Source organism: Ovis canadensis, chromosome 21, assembly GCF_042477335.2.
Source record: "Ovis canadensis isolate MfBH-ARS-UI-01 breed Bighorn chromosome 21, ARS-UI_OviCan_v2, whole genome shotgun sequence".
Classification (NCBI taxonomy): Eukaryota; Metazoa; Chordata; class Mammalia; order Artiodactyla; family Bovidae; genus Ovis; species Ovis canadensis.
Genome location: NC_091265.1, coordinates 16,797,417 through 16,819,437, shown reverse-complemented (window position 1 = coordinate 16,819,437; position 22,021 = coordinate 16,797,417). Strand labels below are relative to the sequence as shown.

The window sequence follows — 22,021 nt, the reverse complement described above, 5'->3', positions numbered from 1 at the left end:
CCCCTATGTACCCTTCCCTGCTTCCCTCTCCCCACTAGTAACCAGTAGTATGTTCTCTGTGTCTGTTTCTTTTTTGTTATATTCACTAATTTGTTTTATTTTTTAGAATCCATTTGTAAGTGATACCGTGCAACATTTGTCTTTCTCTAATTTCATTTAGCATAATACTGTCTTAAGTCTATTCATATTGTTGCATATGACAAAATGTCATTGTTCATGACTGAGTAAGTACTTTATTGTATTTATACATACTGCATCTTTTTTGTCCACTCATGTGTTGCTTCCATACCTTGGTAATTGTGTCTAATACTTCTGTGAACATTGGGGTCATGTATCTTTTTCAGTTACTGTTTCTGTTTAGAAAATGCTTAATTAAATATCCATAATGTCCTAAATTTGTGGAAATTGGATTTAAAATATTTTTCAGAAGCAGTTAGATTTAACAAGAGATCAATTTTTAATTAGCTCCACTTGTTTTTTTACATAAATTCTCAGTATCTTAGATTTTGTTAAGAGAATGGGTTTCTGGAGTGAAAAATTTCATCCTGATTCTCATGGGAACAGGGAAGGTCTTCTAGTCAGTAATACCAGTTATTAACTCTGTTTTATTTTTTAATGTAAAATCTAGAAGTAACAAATTACAGTTTCTGCTCACCTGTCTTTAGCCATAGCTGAAGGTCAGCAGCCGCATTGTAAGTCAATAGAAATTGAATACATGGGAGTTTATCATATTCATGGGTAGTCATTTTGGTGTAAAAATGTTAATCACAAAATCCTCCTCTTTGAGTTCAGAATGTATTTTTTGAAAATGGGCTGTGGTAATACTTAATGAAAACAGTTTGTGCTTTTCCATATTATAAGTTATTTATGTCTGTCCTGCTTATTTTTATAAATAGGCTTGCAGTTATCTATTTCTTTGTGCCATTCTTCAAATGATAAGAAATCCCCCAAATCTGCTACCGAGAAGCAAAGTCCAGAGGACCATCTCTATGTTCTAGAGCATAATTTGCATCTACTGATTAGAGAGGTAATGGAGTAAATGTTTTCTTTGCATTGTGGTAAGTGTACGTACAGCAGTGGAAGTACACAGCCTTCTCACTGCTGAGTCCTCGTTATTCATAAAGCAATGACATTCACTAGTAGTGCTGTGAAAGATCTTGTTATGGCCTCAGGGAACACAGAGAATATGAATATAGTCTCTGTGGCCAAGCATAGCTTCTATTCTGCAAGTTTTATAGAGAGGTGTAAGAAACGCATGCTAAAGGTTGATTCTGATTGGGTAATCGGAAAATGTCTTGCCAGTGCCTGTGAACAGGATTACTTGAATTATTTCAGGATGCATTCTACTTACAGGTCATTTAGAACTGTCCTGAGACTCTTTTAATAGGAATATATATTCCAGCTGCCCATGTCTCACCCCCAGATCTGGTCTGTGATGGTGCAAGGATCAGTGTTTTTTTATATTCCTAAGGGGTTCTATTGTACCCAGGCTTTAGAACCTCTAATCCAGGATATAGTAGAATAACTGATTGCATGTGTTCTGTCAATGGGACTTACTGAAGAATATTTATTTTTGTTTTTTATAAAAGTTTTAACATAAAAACGACAGCTGGAGAGAGACCCTTTTCTTTACCAACACATTTAGCCTAGTAGATGTTAGGAGAAGGCAATGGCACCCCACTCCAGTACTCTTGCCTGGAAAATCCAATGGATGGAGGAGCCTGGTAGGCTGCAGTCCATGGGGTCACTAAGAGTCAGAAACGACTGAGCAACTTCACTTTCACTTTTTACTTTCATGCATTGGAGAAGGAAATGGCAACCCACTCCAGCGTTCTTGCCTGGAGAATCCCAGGGACAGGGGAGCCTGGTGGGCTGCCGTTTATGGGGTCGCACAGAGTCGGACACGACTGATGCGACTTAGCAGCAGCAGCAGCAGATGTTAGGAGAAGGCAATGGCACCCCACTCCAGTACTCTTGCCTGGAAAATCCCATGGGCGGAGGAGCCTTGGGGGGTGCAGTCCATGGAGTCGCTAAGAGTCGGACACGACTGAGCGACTTCACTTTCACGCATTGGAGAAGGAAATGGCAACCCACTCCAGTGTTCTTGCCTGGAGAATCCCAGGGACGGGGGAGCCTGGTGGGCTGCCGTCTGGGGGATCGCACAGAGTCGGACATGACTGAAGTGACTTGGCAGCAGTAGATGTTAACATGTTATCTGTGTGCCTAGACTACCTTTATGTGTGCCTGCAATCCATTACTTTCATGTTTCCAAACTGTGAGCCATGATTAGATCGAACATTGTGTAGTTAATATGTGGGTACTGGTTGTTGAAAATGGCTGTTCTTGTTACAGTTTCATAAACAGACATTGAGTTCCATTATGATGCCACATCCAGCAAGTGCACCTTTCGGCCACAAGAGAATGAGACTTTCTGGTCCTCAAGCTTTTGATAAAAATGAAATTAATTCAATACAGTCAAGTGAAGGGCTTCTGGAAAAAATAATTAAACAAGCAAAGCATATATTTCTGAGGAGTAGGTAAGGACAAAGTTACTATCTTTCTTTGAAACTGCAGTCCTTTTTTCTTTCTATTACCTTATGTACATTATTTTTGGCATACTTTAATCTTTTTCCCAGGGAGAGGGAGGTGACTGCAGTATAAGAGTTTATGGTTGTAGATGGCCCTGTCAAGTTTGGGGAAGCCTTAGATCTATTGCCCATGTAACTTTTTTGTTTCCAACACTTGGCATTAAAGTTTTGAAAGATAGCTGAGTAGGAAAGTGCCTTGGAACACCAAACTTTCTATGATAACCCATCCATGAGCTACTTTTCCTGAACTGGTTGAAACCTTTTTTGAGGCTTTCCATGTATTTTTCGGTTGTCCCGCATTTTAGGATTTTGGAAGGCACTCTCCTATATGTTGACTTATTTAATACTTAGCTGTGGGTCAGGTCGTGTTAGCAGATTTTTTACTGATGGTAAAACTGGGATTCAGAGAAGTTGTTCCACTTGCTCAAGGTTATACAACTAAAAGATTAGCAAAGTCAGTCTTCAGGCCTAACTTCAAAGCTCATTTTTGTTCTTTTTAAAAAAATTTATTTATTTTAGTTGGAGGCTAATTACTTTACAACATTGTAGTGGTTTTGCCATACATTGACATGAATCCGCCATGGGTGTACATGTGTCCCCCATCCTGAACCCCCCTCCCACCTCCCTCCCCATCCTAACCCTCAGGGTTGTCCCAGTGCACTGGCCTTGAGTGCCCTGTTTCATGCATCTCAATTGGACTGGTGATCTATCTCACATACGGTAATATACATGTTTCAGTGCTATTGTCTCAAATCATCCCACCCTCGCCTTCTGCCACAGAGTCCAAAAGACTATTCTATACATCTACGTCTCTTTTGCTGTCTTGCATATAGCGTCATTATCAACTTTCTAAATTACATATATATGTGTTAATGTACTGTTTTGGTCTTTTTCTTTCTGACTTACTTCACTCCGTATAGTAAGCTCCAGTTTCATACACATCATTAGAACTGATTCAAATACATTCTTTTTAAGAGCTGACTAATATTCCATTCTGTATGCGTACCACAACTTTCTTAACCATTCGTCTGCTGATGGACATCTAGGTTGCTTCCATGTCCTGGCTGCAATTGTAAACAGTGCTGTGATGAACATTGAGGTACACGTGTCTCTTTCAGTTCTGGTTTCCTTGGTGTGTATGCCCAGCAGTGGGATTGCTGGGTCATATGGCAGTTCTATTTCCGGTTTGTTAAGGAATCTCCACACTGTTCTCCATAGTGGCTGTACTAGTTGCATTCCCACCAACAGTGTAAGAGGGTTCCCTTTTCTCCACACCTTCTCCAGCATTTATTGCTTGTAGACTTTTGGATAGCAGCCATTCTGACTGGCGTGAAATGGTACCTCATTGTGGTTTTGATTTGCATTTCTTTGATAATGAGTGATGTTGAATATCTTTTCATGTGTTTGTTAGCCATCTGTAGGTTGTCTTTTGAGAAATGTCTGTTTAGTTCTTTGGCCCAATTTTTGATGGGGTTATTCATTTTTCTAGTGTTGAGCTACATGAGCTGCTGGCATATTTTTGAGATTAATTCTCTGTCAGTTGCTTCGTTTGCTATTATTTTCTCCCTTTCAGAAGGCTGTCTTTTCACCTTGCTTAGTTACCTTCGTTGTGCAAAAGCTTTTAAGTCTAATTAGGTCCCATTTATTTATTTTTGCTTTTATTCCCATTACTCTGGGAGGTGGGTCATAGAGGATCCTGCTATGATTTTATGTCAGAGAGTGTTTTGCCTATGTTCTCCTCTAGGAGTTTTATAGTTTCTGATCTTACATTTAGATCTTTAATCCATTTTGAGTTTATTTTTGTGTATGGTGTTAGAAAGTGTTCTAGTTTCATTCTTTTACAAGCGGCTGACCAGTTTTCCCAGCACCACTTGTTAAAGAGATTGTCTTTTCTCCATTGTATATTCTTGCCTTCTTTGTCAAAGATAAGGTGTCCATAGGTGTGTGGATTTATCTATGGGCTTTCTATTTTGTTCCATTGATCTATATTTCTGTCTTTGTGCCAGTACCATGCTATCTTGATGACTGTGGCTTTGTAGTAGAGTCTGAAGTCAGGCAGGTTGATTCCTCCAGTTCCATTCTTCTTTCTCAAGATTGCTTTGCTTATTCGAGGTTTTTTGTATTTCCATACAAATGTTGAAATTATTTGTTCTAGTTCTGTGAAAAATACTGTTGGTAGCTTGATAGGGATTGCATTGAATCTGTAGAGTGCTTTGGGTAGTATACTCATTTTCGTTGATTCTTCTGATCCATGAACTTGGTATATTTCTCCATCAGTTTGTGTCATCTTTGATTTTCTTTCATCAGTGTTTTATAGTTTTCTGTATATAGGTCTTTTGTTTCTTTAGGTAGATTTAGTCCTAAGTATTTTATTCTTTTTGTTGCAATGGTGAATGGAATTGTTCCCTTAATTTCTCTTTCTGTTTTCTCATTGTTAGTGTATAGTAATGCAGGGGATTTCTGTGTATTAATTTTATATCCTGCTACTTGACTATATTCATTGATTAACTCTAGTAATTTTCTGGTAGAGTATTTAGGGTTTTCTATGTAGAGAATCATGTCACCTGCAAACAGTGAGAGTTTTACTTCTTATTTTCCAGTCTGGATTCCTTTTATTTCTTTTTTTCTCTGATTGCCGTGGCTAAAACTTCCAAAACCATGTTGAATAGTAGTGGTGAGTGGGCACCCTTGTCTTGTTCCTGACTTTAGGGGAAATGCTTTCAGTTTTTCACCATTGAGGATAATGTTTGCTGTGGGTTTGTCATATATGGCTTTTATTATGTTGAAGTATGTCCTTTTATGCCTGCTTTTGGAGGGTTTTTATCATAAATGGATGTTGAATTTTGTCAAAGGCTTTCTCTGCACCTATTGAGATAATCATATAGTTTTCATCTTTCAATTTGTTAATCTGGTGTATCATGTTGATTGATTTGCAGATATTGAAGAATCTTTGCTTCCCTGGGATAAAGCCCACTTGATCATGATGTATGATCTGTGTAATATGTTGTTGGATTCTGTTTGCTAGATTTTTTTAAAGGATTTTTGCATCTATGTTCATCAGTGATATTGGCCTGTAGTTTTCTGTTTTTGTGGCAACTTTGCCTGGCTTTGGTATTAGGGTGATGGTGGCCTCATAGAATGAGTTTGGCAGTTTACCTTCCTCTGCAATTTTCTGGAAGAGTTTGAGTAGGATAGGTGTTAGCTCTTCTCTAAATATTTGGTAGAATTCAGCTGTGAAGCCAGCTGGTCCTGGGCTTTTGTTTGTTGGAATATTTTTGATTACAGTTTCTATTTCCATGCTTGTGATAGATCTGTTAAGATTTTCTATTTCTTCCTGGTTCAGTTTTGGAAGGTTATACTTTTCTAAGAATTAGTCCATTTCTTCCGGGTTGTCCATTTTATTGTCATATAGTTGCTGATAGTAGTCTCTTATGATCCTTTGCATTTCTGTGTTGTCTGTTGTGATTTCTCCATTTTCATTTCAAATTTGGTTGATTTTGATTCTTGTTGTTTTTTTGCTTGATGAGTCTGGCTAACAGTTTGTCTATCTTCTCAAAAAACTAGCTTTTAGTTTTGATTTTTGCTATAGTCTCCTTTATTTCTTTTTGTTTTATTTCTGCCCTAATTTTTATGATTTCTTTCCTTCTACTAACCCTGGGGTTCTTCATTTCTTCTTTTTCAAGTTGCTTTAGGTATAAAGTTAGGTTATTTATTTGAGTTTTCTCTTGTTTCTTGAGGTAAGCTTGTGTTGCTATGAACCTCCGCAGAGCACTGCTTTTACTGAATCCCATAAGTTTTGGTTTGTCGTGTTTTCATTTGTTTGTATCCATATTTTGATTTCTTCTGTGATTGTTGTTTATTCAGCAGCGTGTTGTTCAGCCTCCATATGTTGGGATTTTCAATAGTTTATCTCCTGTAATTGACATCTAATCTTACTGCATTGTCTAATCTTACCGCATTATGGTCAGAAAATATGCTTGGAATGATTTCAGTTTTTTTGAATTTACCAAGGCTAGATTTATGGCCAGGATGTGATCTAACCTGGAGAATGTTCCGTTTGCCCTTGAGAAAAAGGTGAAATTCATTGTTTTGAGGTGAAAACAATGAGGTGTCCTGTAGATATCAATTATGTCTAACTATATCCATTGTATCATTTAAAGGTTGTATTTCCTTGCTAATTTTCTGTTTGGTTGATCTATCCATAGATGTGAGTGGGGTATTAAAGTCTCCCACTATTATTGTTAATTTCTCCTTTCATACTTGTTAGCATTTGCCTTACCTATTCTGGTGCTCCCATGTTGGGTGCATATATATTTATAATTGTTTTATCTTCTTCTGGGATTGATCCTTTGATCACTATGTACTATCCTTCTTTGTCTCTTTTCATGGCCTTTATTTCAAAGTCTATTTTATCTGATATGAGTATTGCTACTCCTGCTTTCTTTTGGTCTCCATTTGCGTGAAATATCTTTTTCCAGTCCTTCATTTTCAGTTTGTATGTGTCCCTTGGTTTGAGGTGGGTCTCTTGTAGCCAGCATATATGAGGGTCTTGTTTTTATATCCATTCAGCCAGTCTTTGTCTTTTGGTTGGGACTTTCAACCCATTTACATTTAAGGTAATTATTGAAAAGTATGATCCTGTTATCATTTACTTTGTTGTTTTGGGTTTGAGTTTTCTACACTTTTTCTGTGTGTATGAAAGGTTTCCTGTCTAGAGAAGATCCTTTAGCATTTGTTGAAGAGCTGGTTTGGTGGTGCTGAATTCTCTCAGCTTTTGCTTGTCTGTAAAGCTTTTGATTTCTCCTTCATATTTGAATGAGATCCTTGCTGGGTATAGTAATCTGAGTTGTAGGTTTTCTGTTTCATCACGTTGAGTATGTCCTGCTATTCCCTTCTGGCCTGAAGAGTTTCTGTTGAAAGAAGAGTTGTTATCCTTATGGGGATCTCCTTGTGTATTGTTGCTTTTATCTTACTGCTTTTAATATTTGTTCTTTGTGTTTGATCTTCGTTAGTATGGTTAATGTTTGTCTTGCGGTGTTTCACCTTTGGTTTATCCTGTTTGGGACTCTCTGGGTTTCTTGGACTTGGGTGGCTATTTCCTGCCCCATTTTAGGTAATTTTTCAACTATTATCTCCTCAAGTATTTTATCATGGCCTTTCTTTTTGTCTTCTTCTTTTGGGACTCCTATGATTCGAATGTTGGAGTATTTAACATTGTCCCAGAGGTCTCTGAGGTTGTGTTCATTTCTTTTCTCTTTTCCTCTCTGCTTCATTTATTTCCACCATTCTATCTTCCATCTTACTTATACTATCTTATGCCTCAGTTGTTCTACTGTTTGTTACCTCCAGATTGCTTTTGATCTCAGTTATTGTGTTATTCATTATTGGTTGACTGTTTTTTATTTCTTCTAGGTCCTTGTTAAACATTTCCTGCATCTTCTCAATCCTTGTCTCTAGTCTGTCTGTAACTCCATTTTGTTTTCAAGATTTTGGATCATTTTCACTATCATTATTCTGACTTCTTTTTCAGGTAGACTCCCTATCTCCTCCTCTTTTGTTTGGTTTGGTGTGCATTTATCATGTTTCTTTACCTGCTGAATATTTCTCTGCCTTTTCATTTTGTTTAGATTGCTGTGTTTGGGGTACCCTTTCTGTAGGCTGGAAGTTTGTGGTTTCTCTTTATTGTGGAAGTTCCTCCCTGTGGGTGGGGCTGGACGAGTGGCTTGCCGAGGTTTCCTGGTTAGGGAAGCTTGTGTCTGTGTTCTGTTGGGTGGAGCTGGATCTCTTCTCTCTGTAGTGCAATGAAGTGTCCAGTAGTGTGTTTTGGGGCATCAGTGGGTTTGGCATGGTTTTGGGCTGCCTGTCTTTTAATGCTCAGGATTGTGTTCGTGCTTTGCTGGAGAATTAGTGTGGTGTGTCTTGCTCTGGTATTTGTTGGTTCTTGGGTGGAGCTTGGTTTCTGTGTCAGTATGGATGCTTTTGGATGAGCTCTTGTCTATTAGTGTTCCCTGGGATCAGGAGTTCTCAGGATTTGGATTTAAGCCTCCTGCCTCTGGCTTTCAGTCTTATTCTTACAGTAGCCTCAAGACTTATCCACCCATACAGTGCAGATGATAAAACATCTCAGTTAATGGTGAAAAAATTCACACTGAGGGACACCCAGAGAGGTTCACAGAGTTACATGGAGAAGAGAAGAGGGAAGAGGGAGATAGAGGTGACCAGGAAGAGAAGAGGGGGAATCAAAAGGGGCGAGAGCAGTCTAGCCAGTAATCAATTCCCTATGTGCTCTCCACAGTGTGGAACACTCAAGAGAGGTTCATGGAGTTACATGGAGAAGAGATGAGGGAGGGAGGAGATAGAGGTGACCAGGAGGAGAAAAGGGAGAGTCAAAAGGGGAGAGAGTAATCAAGCCAGTAATCACATCCATAACTGAAAATGGATACTGGAGATTAGATTCTTAAAGGTAAAAATTGATAACAAATACCAGAAAGCCAAGATTAAAAATCTAGAGTAGAGAATAGAGTCTCAAAAATACAATATTAAAAATACAAAAGAAAATCAATCACAAAAATTATAAAAAATATTTGTATGAAATTTGCTTTAAAAATAGGGTCTTTTTTTTTGCAAGGTAATAGTAGGTTATAAAAATGAAAATTAAAGGAGCAATAAAGAACTTGAAAAAAATTGTAAAGGGATAATAGTAAAAATATATCTAGGAATTTCTCTGGAGCTGTTGCAGGCAGTGTAGGGTCCGTTCAGTTTCAGATAGTTCCTTGTTTCATACCATACTTCTCAAAGTCTATAGGCCCCCTCCAATTCTTAGTTAACTATAGGGTTTTAATCTGTTGCACCTGTCACTTCCAGAGCAGTTCCCTCTTCTTTATTTCATTTGGCTTCCTCTGTTTGCAAGTCTCTTCAGTGTCTAATTTCTGCCCTGAAACAAGGAGGTGAAGGTGGTCCATTACTTAGGCTGACTTGTTCAGTTGTGCTGTGGGGAGGGAGGAACACTGCAAGCAAATACCACTGGTGTATGTGGGGAGTACTCACAGTGTGTGGACCACACTGAGTTTGCCCGAACTCATGGCATTTGCTGTACAGGTCTACACTGCTCAGGCTCCAGGGTGCTCTGCAGGGCACTGTCCAAAATGGGCCCTGCGTTTTGTGCACTTTCCAGGTCTAAGCTGCTCAGGTTCTCAGGTACTTCACAAGGGCACAGACTTGGTTGGGCCTGCGTTTTGTGCCCTTCCCAGGTCCGAGCAGCTCTGGCAACCAGGTGCTTGGTGAGCACACTCCCCCAGGTGGACCATGTGTCTTAATCACCTCCCTGGTCCTGGACACTTGGTTTCCTGGGTGTGCTGTGTATATCCTCTGGTGAGTTAATCTCAGGCTGCAACCCTCCTGGCAGGTGTCAGCCATCCAGGACACCAGGAGGACATGGTTAGCAACTAGGAGCCCACTCACAATTTGGTCAAGGATGCCAGGCCCTGGGGCTGAGATTGCCCCTTGGCTTCTGGCTCTGACTGTCGCCTACCTGCCTCTTTAACTCTGGTGGAGGGAGGAGCCGGTCTGCAGCCGGCCAGCTCTCCTTTGGTGATCGCTCAGTTCTTTGTTCTGTGAGCGGGCTAGGCTGCACCTTAGGTTAGAGCCCGCGCCTCCCTGTCCAGCCCCTGCTCCTGATGGCGGAGGCGAGTGTCTGGGAGGCTTCTCCGCTGGGAGTTGCGGTTAGGTGTGTATTCTGTGGGTTTTTTTTTTTTTCCTTGCAGTTATGTTGCCCTCTGACATTCCAAAACTCCCCACAGACCCGCTGGTGAGAAGGTTTCCTGCTGTGGAAACTTCTCCTTCACGACTCCCTCCACAAGTCAGGTCTCTGTCCTTAACTCTTTTGTCTCTTTGTCTTTTATATTTTGTCCTGCCTCCTTTTGAAGTGAATGGGCTGCCTTTCTGGGTGCCTGGTGTCTTCTGCCAGCATTCAGAAATTGTTTTGTGGAAGTTGCTTAGCATTCAGATGATCTTTTGATGAATTTATGAGGGGAGAAAGTGGTTTCCCCATCCTATTCCTCGACCATCTTGGGACCACCCTCTCATTTTCTTTCTTCTGTACATCATTTACTAAAGGACTTGGCGTGATAGGACCTAAACAAAATCTTTTCCAAATGCCACAGGGTACTCTTCTGTTTCATTATTGGCACTTAGTAAAGAGGTCTGTTTACTTCTTTCAGTGATTTTGCCTTGATTGTACTCAACAGGTGAGGGCACACTGTTTTTGTGGATGACATTTTACTTTGAATTTTATTTTTCCTGTTAATACAGTCATAGCTTTATTTGTCATGGTTTTATATTAGTCTTTGGTCTCAGGATGGAAACTTTCAGTGAAATGAATTAGGAAGACATGTTGAGACAACAGCATGATACATTGAAAGGAGTACGGAATTCAGGATGAAAGATACACTTCAGCCAGAGTTCAGCCACTTGCTGAGTAATTTGGGGCAAGTTAAGGCAATGGCACCCCACTCCAGTACTCTTGCTTGGGAAATCCCATGGATGGAGGAGTCTGGTAGGCTACAGTCCATGGGGTCATGAAGAGTCAGAGATGACTGAGCAACTTCACTTTTACTTTTCACTTTCATGCATTGGAGAAGGAAATGGCAACCCACTCCAGTGTTCTTGCCTGGAGAATCCCAGGGACGGGAGCCTGGTGGGCTGCTGTCTATGGGGTTGCACAGAGTTGGACACGACTGACGTGACTTAATTAGCAGCAGCACTTAATATCTAATCCTCTCTCAATTGGGGTTAAAGGACTCTGGTCAAATTGAATAGTGGATACACAGGTTCCTTATAAACAGTAGGGTTAGGGTTAGATGACTGTTACTTTCCATCTGTACATTTCAAGTATAAAAGCTATTAATTAATTTGACTATGTTGTTAATGTTGCAAATTTCTGATTAACCATAAAGTTAAATATTCCCTGAAATAAATGAGGGGCATGGGAAAAGTTATCTTTAAAACCATTTTGTTTCAGAATTGGTCTTCCCTGGTGGCTCAGGCAGTAAAGAATCTGTCTGCCTGCAATGCAGGAGACCTGGGTTAGATTCCTGGTCGGGAAAATCCCCTGGAGAAGGGAATGGCTACCTACTCCAGTATTCTTGCCTGGAGAATTCCACGGACAGAGGAGCCTGGCAGGCTACAGTCCATGCAACCATGGGGTCTCAGAGAGTCAGACATGAGTGAGCAGCTAATGAGTTTTAGAATAGTAGTTGTAATCTTGGAAGCAGCAAAACTTTAAAAAATGTTCCCTTTTCTCCCCTTAGGTATAGAAATTATGTTTTAAATGTATCGACCCATCTGTGTAATTCCATACAGTTAACATTCATATATTTTTATATACATCTGACCACTGAACAACACAGGATTTAGGGGTACTGACCCTCTGTGTTGAAAATCCAGGTGTAAGTTATGCTTGGCCACAAAACAGGCAGTTCCTCCATTTCCCAGATTTTCCATTCCTGGATTCAAGCAACCATGAATTATGCAGTGTTACAGTAATTATTTTGTGAAAAAGATTCTCTTGTAAGTGTACAGGTGCAGTTCAGACCCATTGTTCATGGGTCAACAGTGTATGTGTCAGGGCATTTTTTTTTTAAGTAAATATGGTATCATAAAATTTTATACCCTCCCTTCAAAGATATTTTAATAGCCATGTGATAGCCCATTGTGTGAATATTCCATGATTTCTTTTACTAATTCTCAATTACTATGTGTCTTTTTCTAATTTGTTGATATATGTTAATACTGAGATGAAAACTCTCACAAATTTTTCTGCTGTAAAAATTTTTAGAGCACTGCCAGGGAAACAAATCACAGAAGAAAGGAAAGTTAAAAATGGACTGAAAGAAAGTAGTACTAGAGCAGAAGCAGGATACAAGAACATATAAAAACTGATATAAAAATCCCTTGTCCTCAGTAGCTATTCTCATCTCTTCCGTTTCCTCATGCCTTTTCCTTCTCTAGCCGATACAGTGCTAATATCAGATTTTAGACACTGAGGGTCTCAGTAGTTTGGTTAATTTACGTAATTTATGCTTTGTTTATAGGCGGTGGCTGTTCATTAGTGTGTATAAAATGTAAAGGAAAGATTATTGACTCTGGAGTTAGACTTCCAGGTTTTGTGCCCCAAACAGCTTCAAACTTTGGGCAAGTCATTAAACATTGCTAAACTGCTTTTGTTCTTTCTGAAGAATGGAGGTAATAATAGTAGTGTCTACTTTTGTTGTTTGTAAGGTTAAAATCATGAAAGCACTTATTACAGTATTTGGTACATAATAATCACCTGATAAATCTTATTTCTCACTATACTTATCTTTCTTGGGATATAGGTTTTAATTGTGCAGTAAATCTCTCTAGCTTTTCTTGAAAATACTAATTCCATGACAGTAATAGTTCTCAAGTGTAGGTATGTCCCAAGTTATTTGTTACCAGGGATCAAATACTGATATTTATGAATAATTTATATTCTTTTTAGAGATTAGATTAGTACCCTAGAAGTATGCCTTTCACTTGTGTTCTGGTAAGATTTTCTGAGTGGCAGAAAACAAATGGAATTAAAAGGAAATCAGTGTGGCCTGAGAATGTGTTGTGATGTGAAGTTGACAACCAGTACATCAGAGCTACATCTGACTTTTCTTTTAAATCTTTGCTTTTCAAATAGTGGTATTTTCAGAAAGTCGCCATCTGTTTTCAGATAGCCATAAAACTGATAAGCAGTTTATCACCTTATTATTTTATATGGTGACTATAAAAACTTGAACTTCTTTTCTTTAAAAGGACTGCTGCAACCATTGACAGCTTAGCAAGTCGCATTGAAGATCCTCAGATACAGGCTCATTGGTCAAATATTAATGATGTTTATGAATCTAGTGTGAAAGTCTTAATCACATCACAAGGCTATGAACAGATATGCAAGTAAGTATTGAAAAGAAGTTGTTTAATACATTAAGTTGCTTTTTATGTATTGATGTTTGAAGAATGATTACATCAAGATTTGGGGTTTTATTTGATAGGGAAGCATAACATTCCAGTAAATTATTTGAGCTGTAGAGTGTTTTTAAAAGTAAGAGATAAGGACTTCCATGATCGTCCAGTGGTTAAGACTCCATGCTTCCTCTGCATGGGTCATGGGTTCTGTCCTTGGTTAGAGAACTAAGATCCCACATGCCACATGGTGAGGCCAAAATATACAGGGAAATAAAAAATGACAGGTAAGAATGTCGAAAATAGTTTCTATTTAATAGTCTCTAGTCACAGAGACTATTTACATAGTCTCTATGTAAGTGCTGCATATTTGAGCTATGGTCAGGAGTGAACCCCAGCACTGAGCGGAAAGCTTCCATGCTTCCTCAGACTCCGATCCACTTCAGTTCTTGCCTGGAGGCCATGGCCAGTCTCGGGTATTTGAAGTGAAGGGGGTCGTTTATGTTAGAGCCCATACTTTCCGTAATGTTTAGCCTAAAACAACCCTTGTGTCTATTCCAGTTCAAGATTGTGCCCTTAATGACTTCTGTCCCCAGCATTCCTGGAGGAGCTGTCTACTTGATTTACGTTCATAAATCACAAGTTAATACACAGATAGTAGATTGGTTGTTTTCAGTAGTGGGATGTTGGTGAAGGTGGTCAAAAGGTACAAACTTACAGCACTAAGGAGAGGAAAAGCAAAAATTGATCAACTTGGAATTGTTTGCATCTACAACTAAGATGAAACAACTGTGGGATTATGGGCATTGACTCCAGCATACACCTTTTAAACTTCTGTGAAGAGAAGTCAGTGTCAGGACAGGAGAGAAAGTGGAAGGAAGTACAGAATGTCCTTACCTACCGTCTGTAGCTGGTAGGGTCATCTTACACTTTTTAAAATGGAAAGTAGTTCTCTTTCTTAGAACCAACCCCCAACTTCCTGTCATTGAACATTTTAATTGGATGCCAGAACAGTGATTTGTACTTGTGCAACCGTGTCTATAGGATAAAGTCCTCCAAGCGTAATTGCTATGTCAAAAGATGAGGACATTAAAGATTTTCATTATTGTTACCGATTTGGTTTTCTTTCTTCTTCCTTTTTACAATTCTTTCTTTCTTTGGCTGTGTTGGGTCTTAGTTGTGCACTTGGGGCCTCTGTGCAGCATGTAGGACCCTTCTGTGGTGGTGCTGCTGGTGTGCAAGGTTCTCTCCAGTTGTGGTGCGTGGGGTCAGTTGCCCCACAGCATGTGGGATTTTAGTTCCCTGACCAAGAATTGAACCCCAGTTCCCTACATTGGAGGAAGGATTCTTAACCACTGGACCACCAGGGAAGTCCCCTGATTTGGTTTTCAGAGTAATTGCCACGTGTATGCGCCCACCAATAGTGATACAACTTTCTTTTTCCTTATACCTTTGTTTAAAAAAGAAGATTCAGAAATGTGGTTAGATTATAAGTCTTTTTCTTCTTTAAGCCTTGTGAATTTTGCTTTTTTTCCCTTCAAAAGAAATGTATAAACTTTAATTCATCAAAATTACAGTTTTATATAGTTACCAAAATGTTTTTTATTCTTAAATATTTGCTGTGAAAGCAAAGTTAGGAAAAAAGAGGTACTGTCAGATGTGGAAAGCTATAATGCTGTTTTTTTCGGCATTTGTTCACCTGGATTATTTGAGGAGTTTTGTGTTTCTTGTACGTATCATACGCTAAAAATTTCTGAACTGACTTGGAAGAGATTTGTGACCTGTATATGTATATTCATTGGCTATTTTATGAACTTGTTTGACCTAAGCTGAGTTAGTAGAGCATACATATTTTGACTTGTTAGCTGATTATTTCAGAAGAGAGTGAAAAGTTAACCGTTTTTCCTTTCTGTATGAGAATTTGACCTTTGGCTAACTCTCACTCTAATTACCTAGTAACTTGATAAGGAAAGATGCCATGTGTGTTACTAGGCAACACTGCTTATGGCAAAAATGATCCCCAGTTGGTAAAATGGTTCTGGACTGGGAGGAATTACAAGCCCTTGCTGGGGGCGGCTTTGGATGTCCCAGGGTGGGGTGAGTGTTATCAGTGGGCCGAGTCTCCTGCAGGGGCCCTGGAACCCGGGTCTGTGAAGCTGTTGCAAGAGCGCATGGCTCCTGTGAGGACCCGGGTATTTGGGTCAGGGCAGGCCTCACACGCTCTCAGTGCACATAGCTCTCAGTGCACATCTCTTCTTATTTAACACAGGTGTGTGGCTGCCGTGTTGACAGCCTCAGGGTCCTCCGGAGAAGAGGAACAGGGGCTCTTGGCAGGGTGACAAGCTGTGCTTCCTGCCCCACATCCTTCTGAGTAGACTGGTGGTCCGTGACCTATGGTGTCAGTAGTTTAGTGGGAGTCTGATAGTTTTCACTGAACCTGAGGAAACTCTTCCCCCCATTGGTCTTGGTATAGATTATCAAAACTGTTGTATTGTTTTTCTTTGCTCTAAAGGTTCTTGACATTTGTATAAGGTAATTTTGGACATTTCTGATTTAGTGTATGTTGTCTATAAAGGTCCATTCAGCTGCAGTTGAATATTGGAGTTGAGCAGATCCGGGTCGTGCACAGAGACGGGAGGGTGATCACACTGTCTCATGAGGGCCAGGAGCTTCAGGACTTCCTTCTGTCCCAGGTAACACAGCTCCTGAGCCCTTTCCACTCTACCCGTTGAAAGAACAATGTCGATAAGAAGTAACATTATTTTTTAAAAGCCGTTTCTTCCTGCCAACTAATTTCTAGTGCAGAGCTTCCTGGGTAGCTCAGTTGTAAAGAACTCGTCTGCCAGTGCAGGAGACACAAAAAGATGCAGGTTTGATCCTGGATCAGGAAGATCTGCTGGAGCAGGGCATGGCAACTCTTCTTGCCTGGAGGGTCCCCATGGACAGAAGAGCTTAGAGCGCAACAGTCCAGGGGGTCACAGAGAGTCTGAAACAACTGAGCGACTAAACGATTTCTAGTGCACATTTTACCACCTTTTGGCTAATTGAAAATGTTGATAAACTGTCCTAGGTTTGTTTCAGCTGTTCGTTTGTATTTAAGATGCATGACCAGTTTTGAGACTACCAAACTTAAAATTTCTCCTGTTAGCTGAGATTTACAACACCTCCAGGACCACGTGAAAGTGAAGTATTAATCCAAGAAAACCAGAGAAAGGATGATCAAATACAAAACTATAGTATCCATTCTCCATTATGATGAATGGAACACTTTATGCATAAGCCCTAGGACAGCGTTCCTCATAGTAAGGGACAGTATGGAAAGCGTTGAGTTCTAGTACCAGCTATACCGCAGACTTGCTTTGTGACACTAGGCAAGTTTTTTGACCTTTTTTCCTTTCATCTATAAAGTAAGAAACATATTTTTCCTACCTTCTTCATGGAGTTGTGATGATCCATTGAAATACTGACTTATGGGATAACGGTTGGTTTTTGAAATGCTAATATATCTTTCACATGAAACACATATTTATATTTTGCAGAAATTTTTACAAAAATACTGACCCTCTTCATCCTAGAAGCAGTAATCTGTTATATTGATTGGCCTCTGTGGTGCCTTTATTTAAAGGGCATTTGTGATGTATGGCAGCTCTTGGTTGATTGTACCTAAAATAGCTTTGGTTAGCTTAAGAACATGTGCAGAAGTCTAATAAAAGCCTTTTAAAGAACTTCCAGAATTGCTAAGAAGTCTAGAGAATAAGGCTTGCGAATGGCTCAGGATCAAAGGAAGCTGGATGTGAGAGCCACGGGCAGGCGGGGCCCCTGCTGCTGCATCCCAGCACCACCACCCTCCTTGTCGGTGGCAGGCGCACTCTTTATTGTCCTGTGCATCCGTCAGGTCTCTCAGGGTGGTTTCAGGGTTGTCTCTTTACTAAGGATCAATATAAAAGCTGTTAGTGTGACAGCCTCCCAGAACAAACTAGGTTGGAGAGTGGACTTGACAGGGCCAGTGGAAGATACTCAGCTACTCTGCTGTTCGAATGTTCCTCCAGACTCAGTGATCCAGGTGGGAGGCTCCAGCTGGCCAAGTTCAGCTTGTGGGCTGTGTTCCCACTGCCAGTGTACAGGAAAGCAAGTATCAGGCTATTTTAGCTTCTGCAGTGGAAGGTGGGATCTTGTTCCCTTGCCCCCGACAGAGGAGAATTCCTGAAACATAAGATAGCGTTCCTTTGCTAGGCAGTGAAAACTCCAATGAAAGTTCACTTTACAGTCATGATGTCAAGTTACTGCCAAGTAAATACCTGTTCTGATTGTCAATGAAATTTCCTTTTTCATTTACAGATGTCACAGCATCAGGTGCACGCAGTTCAGCAGCTAGCCAAGGTTATGGGCTGGCAGGTTCTGAGCTTCAGTAATCACGTGGGACTGGGGCCTGTAGAGAGCATTGGCAATGCCTCTGCCATAACCGTGGCTTCCCCAAATGGTGACTATGCTATCTCAGGTACTTTCTACTTCTCTGAATGTAAAGAGACCTTTGGGAGTTTGGCCTTTTCATTTAGCTTTAGTAGTTACCATACATAAGAGTAACTTAACCTCTATAGTAGGTGAGTTCCTTTATTAATTATGTTGAGTATTTATCTCATCATAGCTATTACTCAGAGCAACAGGTTATTTTTAAGTAGTTATAAAATATGTTTTGCTTGGCAACACATTTTCCTAGGAGATTATCTGAAAAATGCCATCAGCATTATTACTCCTGCCTTAATTAGGACTCACTTTCACTGCTGTGGACACAGGTTCAGTCCCTGGTCATCTAAGATCCCACATGCTGCATGATGGGGCCAAAAATTTTTTTTTAAGTTTATAAATACACTGCTGCAAATGTGCAAGAAGAATAGTATCTGATCCTAAAGATGGTCAAGAAATAGAACAGAGAGGTGTTTTGTGAAGCACCTGCCATGAATGGGGCACTTGGATAGGCATGTATACATTTTGTCTTGTTGAAAATTATATATCGTTTCAGTGTGATCTTCTTTAATACTTGCTCTAAATATTTGAAAGAGTAGGTAGTTAGACATTCTTCCCCACAGGATCACAGCTTGTAAATCTGTAGGCTTGATCATTGCAAGACCATTATAGATAAGAATTTCTAAATACCCTTTCTTCTTGCCTGAGTTATAAAACCTCATTAAAACCTACAGTTCATATTCAGAATAATCTTTCATCCATCCTTTCCAGTTCTGATTTTGAACATTTGACTTTCATCACATTGTGGGTGTATATTAACTAAGTTGTTAAATGATTAGGTTATCAAGTATTTTAGGAAAAAAAATGATGTTCTGAAAATATATAGAACATGTGATTTTCCTAAACCAGCACTCATCTTTGCCACATTTTTATATTACAAACATTAATTCATAAATATTTTTACCAGCCTAGTATCTATAAGGGGCTTTCCAGGTGGCACAGTGGTAAAGACTCCGCCTGCCAGTGCAGGAGATGCAGGAGACGTGAGTTTGATCCCTGGGTTGGGAAGATCCCCTGGAGCAGGAAATGGCAACCCACTCCAGTATTCTTGTCTGGAAAACTATACATGGATAGAGGAGCCTGGCTGGCTACAGTCCATGGGGTTGCAAAGAGTCAGACACTACTGAGCACATGCACAAATACACACAGTATCTATAAATTAGTAAATTTTATTTTAGCATATTGAACCTGAAAAGTATTTTTAAATAAGCACTTTCAAGTTGGTAGACAAGGCTTTTTATGCTCATGGAAAGTGAAGTTGTGTGATCTTTGTTGTTTCTAGCTTGAAAAATGAATATATTGATATTTTGGTTTCGCTCCACAGTTCGTAATGGCCCTGAGAGTGGCAGCAAGATTATGGTTCAGTTTCCCCGTAACCAATGTAAAGACCTTCCAAAAAGTGATGTTTTGCAAGATAGCAAGTGGAATCATCTTCGTGGGCCATTCAAAGAAGTTCAGTGGAATAAAATGGAAGGCCGAAACTTTGTTTATAAAATGGAGCTGCTTATGTCTGCACTTAGTCCTTGTCTACTGTGATTTTTTTTTTCTGGACCAGTTTCCAGATTTTTTTTTCCCCAGAGAAGCTTCCAGAAACGTTAAGGAATGTTTGCAGATCAACAATAAGCACAAAGAAGAGGAATCTTCTAAAGAAATATTGTTTTTAAAAAATAATAAGTAGCAAATGTTTGCTTGGCATTTTGAAACCTTTCACTTTATAAGTGATAAGTGCTTTAAAATGTAAAAGTTTATGTACAGTTATAGGGTATACAAACATGAGAGATGTACTTTTTTTATGTAGTTGACTTGAAATATTACTAACATGGATTGACATTAGCTTTTTAAAATAATCCCTTTGATGTTGACATCAAATAAAGATTATGGTTAAAAATTCCAGACACTCTGAACTCTTAACCTAAATGAATTATGTCATATCATTCCACTGTTTGTTATTGCTTAAGAATATTTAAACACTCTTAAGACCCAGCTTTCATACAGGAATTCCCTCACAATGAGAGGAGCAGATCCTTTCTCTTAAGTGCAACAAAGTGCTTTCCAACCAGTGGAGCCTGTCCTGCCCTCCCCACTGCTGCTATTGCTGCTGCTAAGTCACTTCAGTCGTGTTCAACTCTGTGTGACCCCATAGAAGGCAGCCCACCAGGCTCCCCCATCCCTGGGATTCTCCAGGCAAGAACACTGGAGTGGGTTGCCACTTCCTTCTCCAATGCATGAAAGTGAAAAGTGAAAGTGAAGTCGCTCAGTCGTGTCCGGCAGTCCATGGGGTCGCTAAGAGCCCTCCCCACTAGACCTATTAAAACCAGCTCTTGTGTTAGTGGATAAAGTACTTTTCCCTCTGATTGTCTTCGTTACGCATGCCTGGGTCTCAGTCCGCTGAGAAATTCCTTAGAGCTCCACCTGAAGGCTTAGAAGGCAGATAGTATTGTATCTTTAGGGTTTCTTCCATTTCTCCTTCGTCTTTTTTCCCACTTGAATGACCTCATTTGCCTTGCTCTGCTCCTGCCTTACCCTGACCTTGGCAGTCCCCAGCCTCAGCCAGCAACCCTGGATTGCTTCTCATTAAAGATTTGTTCCGTCTTATTTCACTAGGTCTCTGCATTTTCCCAGGAAAAGTACTAATGGATTAATGGAATACCTTTTGCAAAGAACAGATAACATGATTTAGAAATAGTGCCCCAGTCCTAAAATGTGTCTGAAGAACTTCCCTTAATAAGAAATTTGGGCTTATGGGCCTTTTGGTGCCACTAAAAATAATCTGTAAGTAATCTGTAGTTTCCTTATGAGGAAGGCTTTCAATTTTTAAAAGATGGGTATCTTAATAATTTATGACTGAAGTAATTAGAAATCCTTTGTATTTCTCTTTTAAAAGATAAGTGGAGCTTGTAAGCCATGAAATACCATAATACTTTTGTGTTTTTGTGTGCTTTTTGCCTCTGATTAAGCTGCATTTTTCTATCCATGGAAATTAAAAGGTTAATATAAATCTGCAAGTATTTTAAAATTTTCCAGTGCTTTCTAAGTTATGGTGTCCCAAAAGTTGCTTTGCAAAGTATAGGAAGCTAATCTGTACACATCTCACATATGGAGTCTTATGAAGGCTCAAACTACAGTACAATGAATCTCAAACTTTCAGCAAAGGACTAGTTTTTATTATTTTTTTCATTTCCATCCTTTGCTGATTGATACTTTTGGTAAAATACAGTTAAGTGATTTATTGGGGGGACTTCCCTGGTGGTCCAGTGGTTAAGAATCATTCAGGGGATGTGGGTTCAATCCCTGGTCAGGGAACTAAGGGGCAGCTAAGCTAAGCTAAGCTCATGTGTCTCCACTGCGGAGGAGCCTGTGTGCCACAGCTGAGCCCATGTACTCTAGAGCCCATTGGTCACTACAAGAGAAACCCACATGCCACAACTGGGAGAGAAGCCCGTGAGCCCCAACTAGAACCTAGTGCAGCCAAATTATATATATATATATATATATATATATATATATATATATATATATATATAATAAAAATCGAATTACTAGACAAATCTAAAAAGATATAAAATGAAAGCCCCCTCTTTATTATAGTGGACATAAATTGAATGTCAAATACAAAAATGTTTGAATGTTTTATTTTGTTTCTATGATGATCTTGTCACAAGGACCAGTCTTGGAGTAGAACGGATGAGAATATGTGCATAATTACCACCCACTCACGTATACTTCGTCGGAATGGACAGGGGTGATCAAAGGCCTTCCTCACCCTGTTGTTCTAAGGCACGTTCAGAGATCAGTCACTTCCTGTCTGAGAGGAGTGGAAGCTAAGGTAAGCATGGGAAAGTGGCTGGCAGATCAGTTGTGGTGGCAGTGGTTCAACCTGAGTTACCCATAGTTGGAAGGATGTGCTGTGGCCTTTGGGAGAGAGGTTGGAGAAAACCAAT

At 39.7% G+C, this 22,021-nt stretch overlaps 1 protein-coding gene across 1 annotated transcript in view; it reads left to right on the top strand.

Annotated features, from left to right (window-relative positions):
* Positions 1–19,975, top strand: part of MED17 (mediator complex subunit 17) — a 29,223-nt gene extending 9,248 nt beyond the window's left edge. Inside the window, exons 7-12 of the mRNA XM_069565143.1 lie at positions 897–1,027; positions 2,353–2,537; positions 13,410–13,547; positions 16,132–16,249; positions 17,895–18,054; positions 19,405–19,975. Of these exons, the coding sequence (XP_069421244.1) occupies positions 897–1,027; positions 2,353–2,537; positions 13,410–13,547; positions 16,132–16,249; positions 17,895–18,054; positions 19,405–19,616 (944 nt within the window). The 3' untranslated portion in view covers positions 19,617–19,975. The remainder of the gene's footprint in view (positions 1–896; positions 1,028–2,352; positions 2,538–13,409; positions 13,548–16,131; positions 16,250–17,894; positions 18,055–19,404) is intronic.
* Positions 19,976–22,021: the final 2,046 nt, after the last annotated feature.